At 47.7% G+C, this 21,967-nt stretch overlaps 1 protein-coding gene across 1 annotated transcript in view; it reads left to right on the top strand.

The window, feature by feature from the left end:
• The window catches only part of ATP9A (ATPase phospholipid transporting 9A (putative)), a 169,251-nt gene that overhangs the window by 15,650 nt on the left and 131,634 nt on the right, over positions 1–21,967 (top strand). Inside the window, exons 2-3 of the mRNA XM_073005782.1 lie at positions 16,377–16,521; positions 20,752–20,865. Of these exons, the coding sequence (XP_072861883.1) occupies positions 16,377–16,521; positions 20,752–20,865 (259 nt within the window). The remainder of the gene's footprint in view (positions 1–16,376; positions 16,522–20,751; positions 20,866–21,967) is intronic.

Here is a 21,967-nt window from a genome sequence, read left to right on the forward strand (position 1 = left end):
TTTTTTAAGTAGAGACAGGGTTTCACCATGTTACCCAGGCTGGTCTCAAACTCCTGAGCTCAGGCCATCTGCCTATCTCCCAAAGTACTGGGATTTCAGGGTGAGCCACCGCGCCCAGCCTATTTTATTTTTAAATTAGAAAAAAATGTACTGAGTCAGAGTCACATGGTTTAATACTTAACAGGTATAGAGGTGTAGCCATTGCAAAGTCAGTTTCCCTCCCACTCTCTCTAGTCAGCTACCCTGTGCCCTTCCCCAGGCAATGAGTCTTACCATGTTCTTCTGTATTGTTCTAGACATTTTTAAGCATTTATAAAAAAAAAACACCATGCATCTTTATATAGATAAATAGACATAGATTTTTCTTTTTTATTCTATTATTAATATGCCCTACACAGCACATGTATTTTTCACTTAACCGTACATTCTGGCTGGCGGTGGCTCACGCCTGTAATCCCAGCACTTTGGGAGACAAAGGTGGGCGGATCACCTGGGGTCAGGAGTTTGAGACCAGCCTGGTCAACATGGTGAAACTGTCTCTACTACAAATACCAAACTTAGCCAGGCATGGTGGTGGGTGCCTGTAATCCCAGCTACTTGGGAGGCTGAGGAGGCAGAAGAATCACTTGGACCTGGGAGGCGCAGGTTTCAGTGAGCCAAGATCGCACCACTGCACTCTAGCCTGGGCGACTGAGTGAGACTCCGTCTCAAAAAAAAAAAAAAAAAAAATTCTGAGTTCATTCTGTGACAGTATATAACAACCTTCTTCACTGCCTTTTTGAAATTATTATTATTATTATTATTATTTTTTTTTTGAGACGGAGTCTGGCTCTGTCGCCCAGGCTGGAGTGCAGTGGCTGGATCTCAGCTCACTGCAAGCTCCGCCTCCCGGGTTTACGCCATTCTCCTGCCTCAGCCTCCCGAGTAGCTGGGACTATAGGCGCCCGCCACCTCGCCCGGCTAGTTTTTTGTATTTTTTAGTAGAGACGGGGTTTCACCGTGTTCGCCAGGATGGTCTCGATCTCCTGACCTCATGATCCACCCGTCTCGGCCTCCCAAAGTGCTGGGATTACAGGCTTGAGCCACCGCGCCCAGCCTGAAATTATTTATTTATTTACTTATTTGAGATGTGGGGGCTATGTTGCCCAGGCTGTCTCAAACTCCTGGGTTCAAGTGATTCTCCTGCCTCAGCGTCCCAAATACCTGGGACTATAGGCACACACCATTGCACCTGGCCTTTGATCATTATTTTAATGCCTTCATAGTATTACATTGAATAGTACCGTAGTTTGTTTAGCCAGTCTGCCACTGATGGTCATTTAGATTATTTCTCCATTTTATTTATTTGTCTGTCTGTCTATCTACCTACCTACCTACTTACCTATTTAGGTATCTTTAGAGGCGCTGTCACCCAGGCTGGTCTTGAACTCCTGGCCTCAAGTGAACCCGGGCCTGCAAAGTGCTAGGATGATAGGCGTTTGCCACTGAGCTTGGTCAGTTATATTTATTTTTTCTAATGGTTTATTATTGCTAGGAACGTCACACAAGTCTTTGTGCCCACGTTAGACTGTGTGGAATATCTGGAAGGGGAATGGCTGAAGTGAATGTACGTTTGTCATTTTGATAGCGTCGTCAAAATGCCCTCCCTGAGGTTATGCTGACTTAGATCCTTGCCGGCAGTGACAGCGCCTGTTTGTCCATTCTTGCCTTTATTAAGATTTTTGACTTCGGTCGTAAAAAATGATATCTTGATGTGGTTTTAGTTTTGTATAATATTTAAAAATGGAATCAGTTGCCAACATTTTATAACTGAATACTTACTCTTCAGAATGTCTTTGTCTTGAAGAGTCAGATGGTCTAGGCTTGTGTAGGAACTGGACTGGAGGTGTGCCCCATCCCATTTGACCTTGGGTTTCTTTTCATTCATTATTTTTTCTCCTCCTCCTCCTCCCTCCTCCCTCCTCTCTTCTTTCTTTCCTCCTCCACCTCCTTCTTTCTTCTTTTCTTCTCTTCTATTTTTTAGAAACAAATAGAGATGGGATCTCACTATGTAGCCCAAGCTGGTTTTGCACTTCTAGCCATAAGTGATCTTCCTGCCTCAGCCTTTTAAAGTGCTGGGATTACAGGCATGAGCCACTGCACCTAGCCTATGTATTTTTTATGTGGCTTGCTGGGCCCCTGTAGGTTTGAGTTTGCCAGTCCTGGTCTAGAGAGAAACAGACCAGTAAAGTCTAAGAGAGCCCAAACTGCTTCCTCCTCTCTTCGCGAAGAGCACAGAGTTGGGTTTGAAAGGATAGATAGAAGATAAAGGGACAGGCTTGCAGGAGGATGTCTGGTGTGAGTGGGTCTTACAGACATGTTGGGTAGTTTGATAGAAATGGAACGGTGGGGGAAGATGAGAGCATAGGGTTCTGGGGTATGCCTGCCTGGGCTGCAGGAAAGTGGCTTGGTAATGGGACAGCAGAGATGAAAAGGTGAGAAGACGAGAGCCTTGGACTTGAGTCTGATAGCTGTAGGATCATTGTGGGACTGTTGCCTTTCCCTGTCTCTCCAGCCCTAAGTCTTTCCCTGTGAATATTCTGCTGCTCAGCAGGCCTGACTCCTTTTATAGAAGTATGACTCGCATGTCGTCCCACTCCCACACTTTCTTTTCCTGTGTTAATGTGCTAAGGATAGTAGCCTCCAGCTCCATCCATGTCCTGCAAAAGACACAATCTTGTTCTTTTTTTATGGCTGTGTAGTATTCCATATGCATATGTACCACGTTTTCTTTATCCAGTCTGTCATTGGTGGGCATTGAGGTTGATTCCACCTCTTTGCTTTGTGAATAGTGCCGCAGGGAACATTTGTGTGCAGGTGTCTTTATGGTAGAATGATTTATATTCCTTCGGATATTGAAATAAACTTTAAATGTCACATTTTGGGTACTCAGCAGCCACATGTGACTGGTGGCTACTGTGTCAGATGGTGCAGTATAGAATGGTTCCATCATCACAGAAACCTAGCGGGCAGTGCTGCGCCAGAGCAGGGCTCTCCACCTCAGGACTATTGACATTTGGGGCCAGATTACCCTCTCTGGTGGGGATCTCCTGGACATTTTAGGATGTTTAGCAGCATCCCTGGCCTCTACCCACTACGTGTCAGTAGTACCCCACTCCCCTGCAGTTGTGACAATCAAACTAGACATTGCCAAGTGTCTGCAGGGGGCAAAATCACCCCACCCTGCTACTGAGAACCACTGCTGTTCACTGATTCATACTGCTTTTCTTTTTTTTTTCTTTTTTTTGGGACAGAGTCTCAATCTGTCACCCAGGCTGGAATGCAGTGGCAGAATATTGGCTCACTACAGCTTCTTTCTCCGGGGTTCAAGCGATCCTTCTGCCTCAGTCTCCCCACTACAGGCACCTGCCACCATGCCCAGCTATATGTATATATTTAGACAGAGTCTCGCCCTGTCACCTAGGCTGGAGTGCAGTGGCGCGATCTCGGCTCACTGCAGCCTCTGCCTCTCGGGTTCAAGCAATTCTCCTGCCTCAGCCTCTGAGTAGCTGGGACTGCATCCACACCCAGCTAATTTTTGTATTTTTAGTAGAGATGGCAGGGTTTCACCATGTTGGCCAGAATGGTCTTGATCTCCTGACCTATTGATCCACCGGCCTCAGCCTCCCAAAGTGCTGGGATTACGGGAGTGAGCCACCGCACCTGGCCCATGCCCAGCTAATTTTTGTATTTTTAGTAGAGACAAGGTTTCGTCATGTTGGCCATGCTGGTCTCGAACTCCTGACCTCAAGTGATTCTCCCGCCTCGGCCTCCCAAAGTACTGGAATTACAGGCATGAGCCACCATATCTGGCTACTTTTAATTTTCCTTGGTGTTCTTTTTGGATCTGCCCAGCGTCAATGCTGAGACTGTTCTTTCCTGGACCTTGTAACTTCCTAGAAGGTTCCTGTGTCATGCAGAGAATTCAGCAAATATTTGCACAGTGCTTACTGATTATAGGGGAACTGGCAGCAGAGATGATGGTTTCTGCGGAGGCCAACTCCTTCCCAACTCCTTGTTATATTAGTTACCTTTTTCAGAAACATTGTTCCCTTGGCTCTGCTCCTCTAATATTTGCTTTTCCCTTGCATTTCAGCCAGATTGTATGAAACCACTGCGCATCTGGTTAGCAGACCATCTGCTGTTAAAACCTTTATTTGTCTTAGAGTCAAATCCTAAGAAAATCCATTTCGGTTTTCCTTTATATAAATGGTCTAGGCTGGGCGTGGTAGCTCATGCCTGTAATCCACCTTGGGAGGCCCAGGCGGGTGGATCACCTGAGGTCAGGAGTTTGAAACCAACCTCGCCAACATGGTGAAACTCCATCTCTACTGAAAATACAAACATTAGCTGGCCGTGGTGGTGCAGGCCTGTAGTCCCACTACTCAGGAAGCTGAGGTGGGAGCATCACTTGAGCCTGGGAGGCAGAGGTTATATTGAACCGAGATTGGGTCACTGCATTCCAGCCTGGGTGACAGAGTGAGACCTTGTCTCAAAAAAAAAAAAAAATGTGAATGAATGAATGAATAAATAAATAAATAAATGGTCTGAGCAGGAAACAGTGTAAACTAAGTTATTTCTAAACTTACATTTTAACCTAGTTGAATGGCTGTTGTTATTAATGGATGAGAAAGTTATTTCATATTTTTCTTTTTTTTCTGGAAAAATAGCTGAAGAGAAAGAATTTTTTTTTTTTTTTTTGAGATGGAGTCTTACTCTGTCACCCAGACTGGAGTACAGCGCCAGAATCTCGGCTCGCTGCAACCTCCACCTCCCGGGTTCAAGTGATTCTCCTGTTTCAGCTTTCTGAGTAGCTGAGACTACAGGTATTTGCCACGCACCCGGCTAATTTTTGTGTTTTTAGTAGAGACAGGGTTTCACCATGTTGGCCAGGATGGTCTCGATCTCTTGACCTCATGATCCACCCTCCTCAGCCTCCCAAAGTGCTGGGATTACAGACGTGAGCCACCTAATTTACAGACGCCCGGCCTAATTTCTTACTCTTAAAGGATTCGGTCTTGCAGCCCATCTCCCCAGCCTGTCTGGAATGTGGGATGGAAGTTTATTTGTCATGGCAGCGTCAGACGGTCCAGTTTCAGTTTGGTGTTAAGGAACAACAGCAGCACCCACAACACTAAGGTGACAGCTGCCACAACACAGCTTCGGGCCACTGCTCCTCTGGAACCCTGAGGCGCCAGGGAGCTGAAGTCCATCCATGCGACACACGGGGTGTGGCTGCAGCTTCCCCGGGAAGAGAGAGCTGCGTGTATAAATCCACTTCTCAGTAGGGAGGCTGGCTGTCACCTCTCTTGTTTGGACAGATGTGGGGGAATTTGGTCACTTGTAGTAAATTTGCCACCAAGCTCAAGGTTTCTGCTGCGGGGCAACAGTTCCAAAATGTTGGGCAGACAATGGTTCTGGATGCTGCAGTGATAAATTTAAAGAATTCATGGGCAGGAACTGAATTGCATTGAGACATTTAGCAAGATGCTTATTTATTTTTCAATTTCCCTTCAATATTTACAGCCCTGTCAGGGCCCACTTTTTAGCACCAAACACTTGCTAACTTCTCAGCAATAAAGAAAGGAGGAACCAGGTGCGGTGGCTCATGCCTGTAATCCCAGCACTTTGGGAGGCCAAGGCGGGTGGATCTACCTTAGGTCAGGTGTTCGAGACCAGCCTGGCCAACATGGTGAAACCCCGTCACTACTAAAAATACAAAACTTAGCCGGGCGTGGTGGTGCACACCTGTAATCCCAGCTAGCTGCTTGGGTGGCTAAGGCACAAGAATTGCTTGAACCCAGGAGGCGGAGGTTGCAGTGAGCTGAGACTGCGCCACTGTACTCCAGCCTGGGCGACAGAGCGAGACTCTGTCTCAAAAAAAAAAACAGAAAAAGAAAAAGAAGGGAGGAGCAGCAGCAGGGTAGGCTTCGGGCTCAGAGGCACTGCCAGCTGCAGCAGCCAGCCGGAGTGGAGTAACACACTTTGCTTTCCATTGTGCTGGTTTTGTTATTTATCTTCTATTTATGGCAAGTGATACTGGTTTCTAGTTATGGTAACGGCATGAGGTTATCTTTTTTTTTTTTTTTTTTTTTGAGACAGTGTCTTGCTCTGTTCCCTAGACTGGAGTATAGCGGCATGATCAGGCCTCACTGCAGCCTCGACTTCCTGGACTCAAGCAATCCTCTGTCCTTAAACCCCCACCTAGCTGAGACTATAGGCATGTGCCACCATGCCTGGCTAATTAGTTTTGAATTTTAGTAGAGATGAGGTCTCACCATGTTGCTCGGGCTCGTCTCCAACTCCTGAACTCAAGCCATCTTCCCGCCTCGGCCTCTCAAAGTGTTGGGATGACACGTGTGAGCTTTCTCTGGCCAGAGGTTATCATTTAAAATACATTTATGTAAATGGAGTGAATCCATTTTAAACAAATAGTTTATATATAAAACCTAGAGCAGGAGTTCTCAACTGGGCACAGGTGGCGTTTTGGGCTAGATACTTCTCTGTTGTGGCGGTTGTCTGTGCATTGTAAGGTGTCTCGCGGCATCCCTGGCTGCCTCCATTCACTAGATGAGAGTACTCGCATCTTGGAGTTGTGACAACCAACAGTGTCTCCAGATATTGCAGGATACCCACCCTGGGGGTGCAAAATTGCCTCCAGTTGAGAACCACTGATGTAAGGCGATCAAATTTAGACAAAATCGTGTAGTTAGAAGCTAGAGGTATTTGGAGATTATAGAAATCCCATGTGTGTATGAAAATGGCTGAAGTTTGGGAAACTCCGTTCAGGCAAGCTTCCCTCCATTGTGAGGTCCACTTACTTTTTTTTTTCGACGGAGTTTTGCTCTTGTTGTCCAGGCTGGAGTGCAGTGGTGTGATCTTGGCTCACTGCAACCTCAGCCTCCCAGGTTCAAGCTCTTCTCCTGCCTCAGCCTCCCGAGTAGCTGGGATGACAGCCATGCACCACCACGCCCGGCTAATTTTGTATTTTTAGTAGAGGTAGAGTTTCACCATGTTGGTCAGATGGTCTCCATCTCCTGACCTTGTGATCCGCCTGCCTTGGCCTCCCAAAGTGGCGTGAGCCATCATGCCTGGCCTGTGAGATCCACTTACTCACGTTCATGTGTGCGTCCTTTGCCACTGACATCAGTTCAAGATTAAGGTGGAAGGAGGTGTCTTGAAAGGGATGCTGTCCAGCAGCGTTGGCCAGTAGAACTCTCAGCCATGATGGAATGTTCTGTGTCTGCACAGTCTAGTCTGTAGTTAGTGGTCACATGTAGCTATGGAGCACTCAGTGTGGCCAGGGAAAAGGAGGACTTGAATTATTTTAATTAATTGAAACTTAAAATAGCCACATGTGGTAGAAGCCGCCAAGGTGGACAGCACAACTGTAAAGAAGTCAGAGTAGTAAGGACAGGATGATGAAATGCAGGCTTTAAGGTGTAGACTGTACTCTTTAAACATTATAATTGGGGCCGGGTATCGTGGCTCACGTCTGTAATCCCAGCACTTTGAGAAGCTGCGGTGGGAGGATTGCTCGAGCCCAGGAGTTGGAGATTAGTCTGGGTAACACAGTGAGACTGTTTCTACTAAAAATAAAAAAATAAAAAAATTAAAAAAAATTATCCAGGCGTGGTGGCACACACCTGTAGTCCCAGCCATGTGGGAGGCTGAGGCAAGAGGATCATTTGAGCCTGGGGAGAAGGAGGCTGCACTGAGCCATGATGGTGCCACCGCACTCCTGCCTGGGTGACAGAGTGAGACCTTGCCTCAAAAAACAAAAACAACAACACAAAACCCATTAGAATTGAAGACATATAAAACCAACAGGAATGTGTCTTTACACATGGCCCAGCCGTGTGGCAGAGAGAAATCTTTTTCTTTATGTTTTTGAGATAGAGTTTTGCTCTTGTCGCCCAGGTTGGAGTGCAATGGTGCAATCTTGGCTCACTGCAACCTCCACCTTCTGGGTTTAAGCGATTCTTCTGCCTCAGTCTCCAGGGGAGCTGGGATTACAGGTGCCCACCAACACACCTGGCTAATTTTTTTTTTGAGATGGAGTCTCACTCTTGTTGCCCATGCTGGAGTACAATGGCACGATCTCAGCTCACCACAACCTCTGTCTCATGGGTTTAAGCAGTTCTCCTGCCTCAGCCTTACAAGTAGCTTGAATTACAGGCATGCGCCACCACCCATCTAATTTTATATTTTTAGTAGAGACAGGATTTCTTCATGTTGGTTAGGCCAGTCTTGAACTCCCAACCTCAGGTGATCCACCCGCTTTGGCTTCCCAAAGTGCTGGGATTACAGGCGTGAGCCACCATGCCCAGCCTAATATTTTGTATTTTTTGTAGAGACGGGGTTTTACTATGTTGGTCAGGCTGGTCTTGAACTCCTGACCTCAGGTGATCCACCTGCCTTGGCCTCCCAAAGTGCTGGGAATACAAGCATGAACCACCACGCCTGGCCTGCCAGACAGGAATCTTAAAAGATTTTAGGTAGCAGCTGACAGACTCCCAACTAAAATTGGTTTGAGTTGGCTGGGGCATGGTGACTCACACCTGTAACCGCAGCACTTTGGGAGGCTGAGGCGGGCAGATCCCTTAAGTCCAAGGAGTTTGAGACCAGCCTGGGCTGTATAGGGAGACCCCTGACTCTGCAAAAAATTATAAAATTAGCCAGGTGTGGTGGTGCATGCCTGTAGTCCCAGCTATTCGAGAGGCGGAGGTGGGAGGATTGCTTGAGTCCAGGAGGTAGAGGCTCCAGAGAGCTATGATCTCGCCACTGCACTGCAGCCTGGGTGACAGAGTGAGACCCTGTCTCTAAATAAATAAATAATAATGAAACAAAGTAAACTGGCTTGAGCAAAGTAAAATACAACAAAAGCCATTTTATTGACTCTGAGACTGAAAGTCCAGGGATGGGTGAATCTTTGTACTCTCAAGGTTATCGGGAACTTCTCGTCTCTGCTGTCCTCTTTGGGGACTTCATTTTCAGGCCGACTAGTCCCTAAATGGGAACAGGGCGTCTGTCCCCTGCCCAGGCGTGTTTTCTGCTACCATAGCAACCCCAGGGAGAAGAGCACGTCTTTCCAAGTATTTCTAGCAAAATCCCAGCCAGGGGTCTCACTGTTCCTTCTCAAGCCATCATGTCCAGAACGTCCAGGGCTCTCCCTGGCTAAGCCTGGAGTCTGCACTCATCATGCCTGAAATTCAGAGATGGGGTTGGGCTCAGCTAAACCCCGTGGAAAGAAGATGGAGGAAATTGACTTTTAAAACCATGATTAAAGAGTAAGTGTAGGTGAGGTCAGGAGATCGAGACCATCCTGGCTAACAAGGTAAAACCCCATCTCTACTAAAAAATAGAAAAAATTAGCCGGACTTGGTGGTGGGTGCCTGTTGTCCCAGCTACTAGGGAGGCTGAGGGAGGAGGAGGCGGAGCTTGCAGTGAGCCAAAATCGTGCTGCCTGCACTCCAGTCTGGGAGACAGAGCAAAACTCCATCTCAAAAAGAAAAAAAAGAGTAAGTGTAGGATAGAAGAAAACTCTGTATGGCAGCCTAGGACTGAGGGAGTAGACCTAAGAAATGACGTACTTGGAAGGGGCCCCTCTCTGGGGCCAGGGTTCAGACCTGATTGGGGACATTGGGGTCCAGGCTATTGGATGGCAAGAAAGTTGGGGGGCTTGCAGGGCCAGAGCTGGTCTGCACCCATGGGGAAGGGGAAAAGCAACCTTCCAAGTGCAGATGGGGCTGGTGAGTCATAGCTGGTGGTTCACACGTGTCCCTCCAGAGTGTTGCTCTGTCACCCAGGGTGGAGTACAGTGGTGCGATCTCAGCTCACTGCAACCTCTGCCTCCCAGGTTCAAGCGATTCGCGTGTCTCAGCCTCCCGACTAGGTGGGACTCAGGCCTACAGGCACCTGCCACCACGCCTGGTTAATTTTTGTAGTTTTATTGGAGGCGGGGTTTCTCCATGTTGGCCAGGCTGGTCTCGACCTCCTGACCTCAAGTGATCCACCCACCTCGGCCTCCCAAAGTGCTGGGATTACAGGCGTGAGCCACTGCACCCAGCCTCCCTCCAGCGTTCTCTACTGAGAAAGCTTAACACTGGAGCTCTGAAAAGGAGAGAGGCAAACACTTTGTTATTTATTTACTTATTTAGTTATTATATTATTATTATTATTATTATTTGAGACGGAGTCTCGCTGTGTCGCCCAGGCTGGTGTGCAGTGACCCGATCTCCACTCACTGCAAGCTCTGCCTCCCGGGTTCATGCCATTCTCCTGCCTCAGCCTCCCGAGTAGCTGGGTCTACAGGTGCCTACCTCCACGCCCGGCTAATTTTTTGTATTTTTAGTAGAGACAGGGTTTCACCATGTTAGCCCGGATGGTCTCGATCTCCTGACCTTGTGATCTATCCGCCTCGGTCTCTCAAAGTGCTGGGATTACAGGCGTGAGCCACTGCGCCCGGCCTGTTTTTTATTTATTTTTATTTTATTTTATTTTTTTGAGACAGAGTCTTGCTCTGTTGCCCAAACTGTAGTGCAGTGGTGTGATCTCTGCTCACTGCAACCTCCGCCTTCCAGGTTCAAGAGAGTCTTCTGCCTCAGCCTCCCTGGTAGCTGGGATTGCAGGTGTTTCATGCACCACCATGTCCGGCTAACTTTTGTATTTTTAGTAGAGACAGGGTTTCACCACGTTGGCAAGGCTGGTCGTGAACTCCTGACCTCAGGTGATCTGCTCACCTCGCCCTCCCAAAGTACTGGGATTACAGGCGTGAGTCACTACATCCGGCCAAGAGGCATACACTTTCGATGGGGCTTGTGCTGTCCTACAAGTAGGAGAGAGAGAGCTGGAACTGAAGCTGGAGCTGCAGTCTGGGCCTTGGTTTGATCCTTGGCCTTTGGCCAGCACAACCTAAGACCCTTAGTAGTGTGGGCACGAGCACGCTTCCCAAGTTTGGAGTGGGCAGTGTAGGCAAGTCGATGAATTTTGCTGCCGACACCCTTTGGGATCTTGGGCTCAACCTCTTTGGACTTTGCAAGGGTCTCGATAGCCTCAGCGTGTGCACTCATGGCCTTGGTGGTGTTGGCCTGCATCTTCTTCATGCCCTTCTTGTTGTACTTCTTGGCAAAGTGCATGTTCCTCAACTTGGGTTTCACCCACTTAAGAAAGTCGTATCGGCCGGGTGTGGTGGCTCACGCCTGTAATCCCAGCACTTTGGGAGGCCGAGGTGGGCGGATCACAAGGTCACGATACCAAGACCATCCTGGCTAACACGGTGAAACCCCATCTCTACTAAAAATACAAAAAAATTAGCCAGGCGCGGTGGCGGGTACCTGTAGTCCCAGCTACTCGGGAGGCTGAGGCAGGAGAATGGCATGAACCTGGGAGGCGGAACTTCCAGTGAGCCGAGATCGCGCCACTGCACTCCACCCTGGGCAACAGAGCAAGACTCCGTCTCAAAAAAACAAAAAACAAAAAAACAGCAAAAAAAAAAAAAAAAAAAAAAAGAAGAAAGTTATATCTTTGTGACTGGGATTTCTTTTTGTTTTTTAAAATTTCTTCTAAAAAAAAAAAAAAGAGACGGGATGCATGTGGACTGAGATTTCTTGATGCCATTTCTGTTCCATTTTCTGGACTGGTTGTGTGTAGTTGTATGTGGACTTGGACGTGTCTGCACCGGAACCCGCAGCTCCCGAAGTGCCTGGAACTGGAAGAGGACTTTATTCTTTAGAGGGGGTTGGGAATTTCATTTATGGCTTATCCCTGTTTTATTTAACCAGTCTTCCTTTGATGAACCAGTGTTATGGTCTGAATGTATCCCTTCCCTGTAAATGTGATAGTTGTATAAAGTGGGACATTCAGGAGGTGATTGGGTCATGAAGGCAGAATCCTCATGAATTCCGTTATAAAAGAGGCTCACACCTGTAATCTCAACACGTCGGAAGATGAGGTGGGCAGATCACTTGAGCCCAGGAATTTGAGACTAGCCTGGGCTACATGGTGAAACCCCGTCTCTCCAAAAAAATACAAAAATTAGCCAAGTGTGATTGTGCTTGCCCGTAGTCCCAGCTACTTGGGAGGCTGAGAAGTGGGAGGATTGGTTGAGCTTGGAAGGTTGAGGCTGCAACAAGCTGAGATCATGCCACTACACTCCATCCTGGGCAACAGAGAGACCCTATCTCAAGAAGAAAAAAAAGAAAAAAAGGGCATGAGGGGCCGGGCACAGTGGTACAACTTGTAATCCCAGCACTTTGGGAGGCAAAGGTGGGAGGAGAGCTTGAGGCCAGGTGTTTGAGACCACCCTGGACACCATAGCGAGACCCTGACTCTACAAAATATTAAAAAATTAGCCAGGCATGGTGGCACATGCCTTTAGTCCCATACACTTGGGAGGCTAATGTAAGAGGATTGCTTGAGCCCAGGAGTTTGAGGCTGCAGTGAGCTGTGATTGTACCACTGTACTCCAGCCTGGGTAAGAGTGACTTTTTAATTTAAAAAAAAAAAATAATAATAACAACAGCAACAACAACAAAAAGGCCGGGTGCGGTGGCTCACGCCTGTAATCCCAGCACTTTGGGAGTTGGGAGGCCGAGGCGGGCGGATCATGAGGTCAGGAGTTCAAGACCAGCCTGACCAACATGGTGAAAACCTGTCTCTACTTAAAAATACAAAAATTAGCCGAACGTGGTGGTGCATGCCTATAATCCCAGCTCAGCAGGCTGAGGCAGGAGAATCGTTTGAACCCAGAGGTTGCAGTGAGCAGAGATCATGCACTCCAGCCTGGGTGACAGAGTTAGACTCCGTCTGGGAAAAAAAAAAAAGGCATGAGGAATGGGCCTCACCAGGTACTGAATCTAGTGGTGTCTCCATCTGGGACTTTGCAGCCTCTAGAACTAGGAGCAATACATTTCCGTTGTTTGTAAATTGCATAGTCTAAGGTATTTTGTTATAGTAGCAGGAAGGGACTGAAACAAATGGTTAGATTTGTTTCCAGTCTCTTGCTCCCACAGTAGAGTGAGTGACCTGTACTTTGTGCATATGCACAAAGATGATAGGCTAAGCAATTAATAAATAGCATATCTGGATAGCTTGATGTGTGGAAACTTCTGCTAAAACAAAACAGAACAAAAATTTTGTATAAACAGTCAACCTGACAGTTTGTGATTCTCTTAAACTCATTTTTCATCTTTCATTGGAACCATGCAACTATGAAAACAGTCATTACTGGATTATTATAAGAGAGGGAGAGAAATCCTGGCTCATAGAGGAGTCAGTCTTAAACATCCAGTAAGGTTTCTGCAAATACAATGATGTGTATTTTCTGACAAATGAATCTTCCCTCCCTCCTTTCCTTCCCTTTTTCTCTCCTCCCTTTCCTCTCCCCCTCCCTCTTTGCTTCCTTCATTCATTCAAAATGTATTCAGTGAGTGTCCACTGATGGCCTGCATGGGCGATTTGCACTTGGGAACAGGAGTGGGGAGAGTGAGTGGACTCCTTGAGGCTTCTGTGTGTGTCTCTGGCTTTTGGACAACTTAGAAAGGGGCTAACAAGAATGAGTTACTAGAAGTGAAATCTCTTAGCAGAGCCACACTCCACCATGAATGCCAGTTTACTGGAATGAGGATGCTATTTTTAAGAAAGAGCGTTGTGTTTCATCATGGAAATTTTGAGCATCTGAGCAGGCAGCCTGCTGGCTCACTCATCTTTAAGGTCCTGATGCACAGGGACTGTGTTTGCTCAACTCTGTACCCCAGCACCCACCAGGACCTGCCCTGTGGGAAGAAGGGAAGAAGGGAAGAAGGAAGGTCTGGGTAGACGAGTAATATGTGAATTGTTGGTTTCAGCTCAGCTGGCAACATCCCAGGGGGCTGGCGGGGCTGGCAGGGCTGGGACTTTGTCTCAGCCTTTGAGTGCTGGGGCAGTGAGGTGAGCAGTCCAGCGAGGGACGTTTTTGTTGCAGTTTTTCGGGAGCTGGCACTTCTCAGAATGCCTTAATAAAGCTGTTCTGAAGGACAAGCTGCCCTTTTTGGGGTCCTCAGAGTAGCTTTGTTTTGCAAGAGCAGCCCAGATTCCTCAGTGTTCCTTTGCCTTGTGGGAGGGTGACCTGGGAATGGGGTGCCGATGTTGGCACCAATGTGCTGCCCTCTTGGGAAAATCATGTTGGGGGCGCCCTTGGGGTCATTCTGCCAACAGCTGGTGTGCTGGCTTCTCTCCAGGTTATATCGAGCTCTGAGACATCATCTTTGTGCCTTGCTCCTCTAATGTGTTGCTGAAAAGGAAAGCTGGGGGTGGAGAGGAGATTCCCCCGCTTCCCCTTTTTCCTTGGTATAGCAATCTTGGTGGAACCAGCAGCTGTGACAGCATGGGTTGGGGAAAAGACACTAGGCTTTGAAATAAGGCTGACACAGTTCAAGGCCAGACCCAGCTGTTTCTTACGTCTCTGCAGACTTGAGTGCTTTAACTGTTGCAAGCTGCCCCTTTTTTTTGTTTTGTTTTGGAGACGGAGTCTCCCTCTGTCACCCAGGCTGGAGTGCAGTGGCATGATCTCGGCTCACTACAACCTCCGCCTCCCGGGTTCAAGTGATTCTCCTGCCTCAGCCTCCTGGGTAGCTGCAATTAAGGCATGTACTACCACACCTGGCTAATTTTTGTATTTCCAGTAGACACGGGGTTTCACCATGTTGGCCAGGCTGGTCCCAAACTCCTGACTTCAGGTAATCTGCCTGCCTCGGCCTCCCAAAGTGCTGGGATTACAGACGTGAGCCACCTCGCTCGGCCCAAGCTTCTCTCTTATCTATGAAGCACAGATGTAATACTACTACTTATTGTGATTGATTGATTGATTGATTGATTGATTTTTGAGACTGAGTCTCGCTGTCTCCCAGGCTGGAGTGCGGTGGCGCGATCTCGACTCACTGCAAGCTCTGCCTCCTGGGTTCACGCCATTCTCCTGCCTCAGCCTCCTGAGTAGCTGGGACTACAGGCCCCCGCCACCATGCCTGGCTAATTTTTAAAAAATATTTTTAGTAGAGACGGGGTTTCACTGTGTTAGCCAGGATGGTCTCAATCTCCTGACCTCGTGATCTGCCTGCCTCAGCCTCCCAAAGTGCTGGGATTACAGGTGTGAGCCACCGCACCTGACCCGATATTTTATTTTCTTAAATCCTTTTATTCTAAAATAAAGCCTACCTTAAAAAAATTTTTTTTTTTTTTTTTGAGATGGAGTCTTGCTCTGTCACCCAGGCTGGAGTGTAGTGGCGATATCTCGGCTCACTGTAACCTCCACCTACTGGGTTCAAGCGATTCTCCTGCTTCAGCCTCCTGAGTAGCTGGGATTACAGGTGCCTGCCACCATGCCCGGCTAATTTTTGTATTTTTGGTAGAGACGGGGTTTCACCATCTTGGTCAGGCTGATCTCGAACTCCTGACCTTGTGATCTGCCCACCTCAGCCTCCCAAAGTGCTGGGATTACAGGCATGAGCCAACGTGCCCGGCCCACAGAACACATATATAACCGTGTCCCCATTAGATTAGAATACTGTATTTTTACTGTGTTTACATATGTTCAGACACAAGTACTTACCATTGTGCTACGACTGCCTGCCTTATTCAGTACAGTCTCATGCCGTACAGGTTAGTAGCTGAGGAGTAATAGGCTGTACCATCCAGCCTAGTGCGTAGCAGGTGATAGCATCCAGGTTGTGTAAGTCACTCTAGAATGTTCCCACAGTGCCGAAATGGCCTAATGCATTTCTTAGAACATATCCCTGTTACTTAAAACTGCACGACTGTAAATAATTTGGGATTGGGGACAAAGTATCTTTTTATTTATTTATTTATTTTTTGAGACAAGGTCTCACTCTGTCACCAGGCTAGAGTGCAGTGGTGGGATCTCAGCTCACTGCAACCTCCGCCTCTAGGTCTCAAGTGATGATCCTCCCTCAGCCTCCTGAGTAGCTGGGATTACAGGCATGCGCCACCACGCCCGACTAATTTTTGCATTTTTGATAGAGATGGGATTTCACCATGTTGGCCAGGATGGTCTCGATCTCTTGACCTCATGATTCACCCGCCTTGGCCTCCGAAAGTGCTGGGATTACAGGCATGAGCCACCGCTCCCAGCCAGGACAAAGCATCTTTTATTTGGACCACAGCTTCATGGGAGCTTCTGTTCTCTTTTCTTTTTTCACTGAAAGATGAAGCCTTAAATATGACTGTGGTCCTGAGCCAGAGAAGATGCTATAGAGAAAAGCATTCTGAGAAGAGTGGGCAGATATGAGCACAGCCTCGATGTGTGGGCGTGACCTTGATGTGTGGGTCTGTCTTTCCCACAGGTGCTGCGAGTGGCTGAGATGCTGCGGTGGAGGGGAGGCCAGGCCCCGCACTGTCTGGCTGGGGCACCCCGAGAAGAGGGACCAGAGGTATCCTCGAAATGTCATCAACAATCAGAAGTACAATTTCTTCACCTTTCTTCCTGGGGTATGTGCAGACAGGGACTGTGTTCTTTTCTTATATCCATCACAAATACATGCGTTGGTACAGATGTGATGTGATGTGATGTGATACTATGTTATGTAATATTAAGTTATGTTATTTTTTAGAGTCTCTCCGTTGCCCAGGCTGGAGTGCAGTGGCATAATCTTGGCTCACTGCAACCTCTGCCTCCTGAGTTCAAGCGATTCTCCTGCCTCAGCCTCCTGAGTAGCTGGGATTACAGGCGTGTGCCACCACGCCGAGCTAATTTTTGTATTTTTAGTAGAGATGGGGTTTCACCATGTTGGCCAGGCTGGTCTTGAACTCCTGACATCAGGTGATCCACCCACTTCAGCCTCCCAAAGTGCTGAGATTACAGGTGTGAGCCATCCTGTCTGCCGGTACAGTCTTGAAAGACTGAGTTCCCTGTGGCAGATGTCGGTGACTTTTCTGTGCCACCTTAGCCCCTGGTTGTTCATCTTCCCTGGGCTCAGCACTGGGTAGTGGCGGGGTTGGAGGTGGGGTGGGTGGAGGGGGCACCTGCCTCTGTCTTCAAGGCTGTGTGACCCCACCTGCTCGGTTAGAGTAACTTGACATGTATTTGGTGTGCTGAGCCTAAGAGGGAAAAAGGCATTCTGGGGACCTCGCATTATGACCAAAACAGTGGAAAAGAATGCCAGCAGTGCTTAAATTTCCCCCCATCATGACCCATGTAGTCAGTATTGGCAAGTTGGGAGATAATAGCTTAGAGGAGACAAAAATAAAGATACATTTTAATCTTACCATCTACAGGCCGGGGGCGGTAGCTCAGCCTGTAATCCCAGCACTTGGGGAGGCTGAGGCGGGTGCATCACAAGGTCAGGAGTTTGAGACCAGCCTGGCCAAGATGGTGAAACCCCATCTCTACTAAAAATAAAAAATCAGCCGGGCGTGGTGGCACGCGCCTGTAGTCCCAGCTACTCAGGAACCTGAGGCAGGAGAACTGGGAGGTAGAGGTTGCAGTGAGCCGAGATTATGTCACTGTACTGCAGCTTGGGTGACAGAGCGAGACTCTATCTCAAAAATAACAATAATAATAAATAATAATAAATAAAAAATCTTACCATCTGTAGAGAGAATTTTCATTAATGTTTTTGCTAATGATAAATGTTTCTGGTGGCATAACACTTCCACATTAGCCTACACAAATCCATGGACATGTGCTCAGCAAACCTTCCCCCTAACATGCATACAAATTAGATATCTATTTTTATCCCGCACAGCCTCCAAACACACACCAGTTGACTTTGAGAAGCAGCAGTAGCACTCAGCTCCAATGCAGAAAGGAACGTAATGGCAGTGTGAGATATTGAGTGATAGTACAGAGGCACAAATCTATTCAGTTGGAATGTTTTTTTTAGAGACCTGATCTCACTGTCTTTTCTGGGCTGGAGTGCAGTGGCATGGTCAGAGCTATGTCAGCCTCAGACTCCTGGGCTCAAGCCATGCTCCTCTCTCAGCCTCCCGAACAGCAGTTTGAATTTTTTTTTTTTTTTTTTTTGAGATGGAGTCTCACTCTGTCACCCAGGCTGGAGCGCAGTGATGCCATCTTGGCTCACTGCAACTTCCACCTTCCGGGTTCAAGCCATTCTCCTGCCTCAGCCTCCCAAGTAGCTGGGATCACAGACACCCACCACCACACCCAGCTGATTTTTTGTATTTTTAATAGAGATGGGGTTTCACCATGTTGGCCAGGCTGGTCTCAAACTCCTGACCTCAGGTGATCCACCCACCTCGGCCTCCCAAAGTGCTGAGATTATAGGTGCTAGCCAACGTGCCCAGCTGTGAGTGTTTTTTTAAGGGTGATTTTGACTATATTTATTGCCAGTTTCCTCAACTCCCCCCAACTCTGAGTACCTTAAGTGAGGAATAGGTTTATTCTCATTCATGGAAAGTCTGATGCAGACTGGGCCACACTCCTCCATCTCCTGGCGATGCCACCTGGAATATGTGACCACCAAAGTCACCAGGTTGGCACAAGAGGCACCAATGGCTCTTAGCTGCCTTAGCCTCAGAGAGACACAGTACTTCATTACCTGTTGGCCCAAACTAGTCATGTGGTCTCAGTCTGACTCTCGGGTGCAGGCCAATGGTCAGAACCACACTGCTCCCCAGGGGAGGATTTGACTGTGTTATTTTATGGAATAGAGGTCATATTGTGGACATAACTTTTTTTTTTTTGGAGACAGAGTCTCCCTCTGTCGCCCAGCCTGGAGTACAATGGCACGATCTCGGCTCACTGCAACCTCCACCTCCTGGGTTCAAGTGATTCTCCTGCCTCAGCCTGCTGAGTAGCTGGGATTACAGGCGTGTGCCACCATGCCCGGCTAATTTTTGTATTTTTTAGTAGAGACGGGGTTTCACGGTGTTGGCCGGGCTGGTCTTGAACTCCTGACCTCGTGATCCACCTGCCTCGGCTTCCCAAAGTGCCGGGATTACAGGCGTGAGCCACTGTGCGCGGCCATGTAACTTTTTAAAAATAATTTTTTATTTTATTTTTTGAGATGGAGTTTCACTTTTTATTTTTTGAGATGGGGGACTCACCGTCACCAGGTGGGAGTGCAGTGACGTGATCTCGGCTCTCTCTCTGCCTCCTGGGCTCAATTGATCTTCCCGCTTCAGCCTCCTCAGTGGCTGAGACTACAGGTGCATGCCAGCACTCTTGGCCAATATTTGTATTTTTTGTAGCGATGGGGTTTCACCATGTTGCCGTGGCTGGTCTTGAACTCCTGAGCTCAAGCAATCTGCCCACCTCAGCCTCCCAAAGTGCCGAGATTACAGGTGTGAGCCTCCGTGCCTGGCCAGACATAACTTTTTATCTTTCTTTTTGCACTCAACCTTATAGCGTAAGCATTTTACACAAAAACCTCCTCCTAAACAACATCTTGAGTGGCCTATTGTACATACAAAATATGTAGTCTAAGAAATAACACAGTCCGGCCGGGTGTGGTGGCTCACGCCTGTAATCCCAGCACTTTGGGAGGCTGAGGCGGGCAGATCATGAGGTCAGGAGATTGAGACCATCCTGGCTAACATGGTGAAACACTGTCTCTACTAAAAACACAAAAAATTAGCCAGGCGTGGTGGCCGGCGCCTGTAGTCCCAGCTACTCCGTTGGCTGAGGCAGGAGAATGGCGGGAACCCGGGAGGCGGAGCTTGCGGTGAGCTGAGATCGCATCACTGCACTCCAACCTGGGCTAACAGAGCAAGACTCTGTCTCAAAAAAAACCCAAACAAAACAAAACAAAACAAAACAAAACAAAAACACAGTCTGGATGCAGTGACTCAGGTCTATAATCCCAATACTTTGGGAGGCTGAAGTGGGAGGATCGCTTGAGCCCAGGAGTTCAGACCAGCCTGGGCAACATAGGGAGACCCTGTCTCTACAAATACACAAAAAATTTAGCTGGACATGGTGGTGCATGCTTGTGGTTTCAGCTACTTGGGAGGCTGTGACAGGAGGATTGCCTGAGCCGAGTTCGAGGCTTCAGTGAGCTACGATCACTCCACTGGATGCCAGCCTGGGTGACAGAGCAAGACCTGGTCTCAAAAAACAAAACCAAACCCTAAAACACACGTAACATAGTTGATGCCCCTGTATGCCCCTCCATGTTAGATTTTACCCCTTCCCCAGGAAGTAACTGCTCTTCTGAATTTGGTGTTTTCAATTTCCATGTATATCATTATTTACTCTCTCTTTTGCAAAAGATACTTTTACTACCCATGTGTGTTTTTCTAAACAACATATGGAAGTATTTAAGCTCTATGTGAAAAGTATCGTGTAAATTGTATTCTTATGCGGGAATTTTTTTTTTTTTTTGAGACAGAGTTTCGCTCTTGTTGCTCAGGCTGGAGTGCAGTCGCGTGATCTTGGCTCACCGCAACCTCCGCCTCCTGGGTTCAAGCAATTCTCCTGTCTCAGCCTCCTGAGTAGCTGGGATTATAGGTGCCCACCCCCACGCCTGGCTCATTTTTCTATTTTTAGTAGGGCCAGAGTTTTGCCGTGTTGGTCAGGCTGGTCTCAAACTCCTGGCCTCAGGTGATCCGCCCGCCTCGGCCTCCCGAAGTTCTGGGATTATAGGTGTGAGCCACCACGTCTAGCTGCAGGAATATTTTTAAATATTAATTTCCCACAATGTTCCAGATTTCATCAGACAAGCCCTGAGTGTCTTTCTCTGTTGTCTCCCTCCATTCCAGGTGCTGTTCAACCAGTTCAAATACTTTTTCAACCTCTATTTCTTACTTCTTGCCTGCTCTCAGTTTGTTCCTGAAATGAGACTTGGCGCACTCTATACCTACTGGGTTCCCCTGGTAAGTTAATCGGCATTGTTTGTTCAGTAACCTTAGAGGTTGGGAAACAGAAAGTTCTTTGTTCCTCTCGCTGAGGTATCTGGAATGGGATGGTGGCCTTGTAAGGGAGAGGATGCCCTCAGATCAACACATTGGGAGTCTCTGAGACTTTAATGTTGAAGCTCCGTTTCATATACCACCTGGATCAAACTACAGCAAAGCCTGTGCCATTCATTCGTTTGTTTAGCTGTTTGGTCTTGCATTATCTCAACAAGGATTTATTGCATGCTTATTGTATATGGCCCAAGTCTAGACTCTGGGAACACAGTGGCAAATGAGAAAGACAAATCCCCTGTCCTCATGAATTGTATCACAGGTTGAGCATCCCAAATCCAAAATCCCAAATGCTCTAAAATCTGGCCAGGCGCAGTGGCTCATGCCTATAGTCCCAGCACTTTGGGAGGCTGAGGCAGGCGGATTGCCTGAGGCCAGGAGTTCGAGACCAGCCTGGGCAACATGGTGAAACCCATCTCTACTAAAAACATAAAAAATTAGTGGGGTGTGGTGGCACGCACCTGTAGTCCCAGCTACTTGGGAGGCTGAGGCAGGAGAATCGCTTGAATCCGGGAGGCAGAAGTTTCAGTAAGTTGACATCACGCCACTGCAGTCCAGCCTGAGTGATGGAGAGAGACCTGTCTCAAAACAAAAACAAAAACAAAAAATTCCAGATAAATAAAAATAGTGCTCCAAAATCTAAAACTTGTTGAGCACTAACATGGGACTCAAAGGAAATGCTCACTGGAGCGTTGTGGATTTTAGATTTTCGGATTTGAGATGCTCAACTGGTAAGGATGGCACGGATGTTCCCCAGTCTGAAAACATCTGCAATCTCAAACACTCCGGCTCCCAAACATTCTGCATCAGGGATGCTCACCTTGTGTTTGGATTGTTTTCTGAGATCACATTTTCTTTTTATCCAATGTAGAGTATTTGAGTGTGAGTGGTTGGAAAAGTAGCAGAATCTGCTTTTGTGCATATGATGTGTGGCAGGACCAAGTGGCCCCTCTATTCCTTCCCTTGCCTCCTTTTCTTTCTCTCTTGCTTTGGCAGATGGTGGTAGAGT

This window comes from Chlorocebus sabaeus, chromosome 2, assembly GCF_047675955.1.
Source record: "Chlorocebus sabaeus isolate Y175 chromosome 2, mChlSab1.0.hap1, whole genome shotgun sequence".
In the NCBI taxonomy this organism is placed as follows: domain Eukaryota; kingdom Metazoa; phylum Chordata; class Mammalia; order Primates; family Cercopithecidae; genus Chlorocebus; species Chlorocebus sabaeus.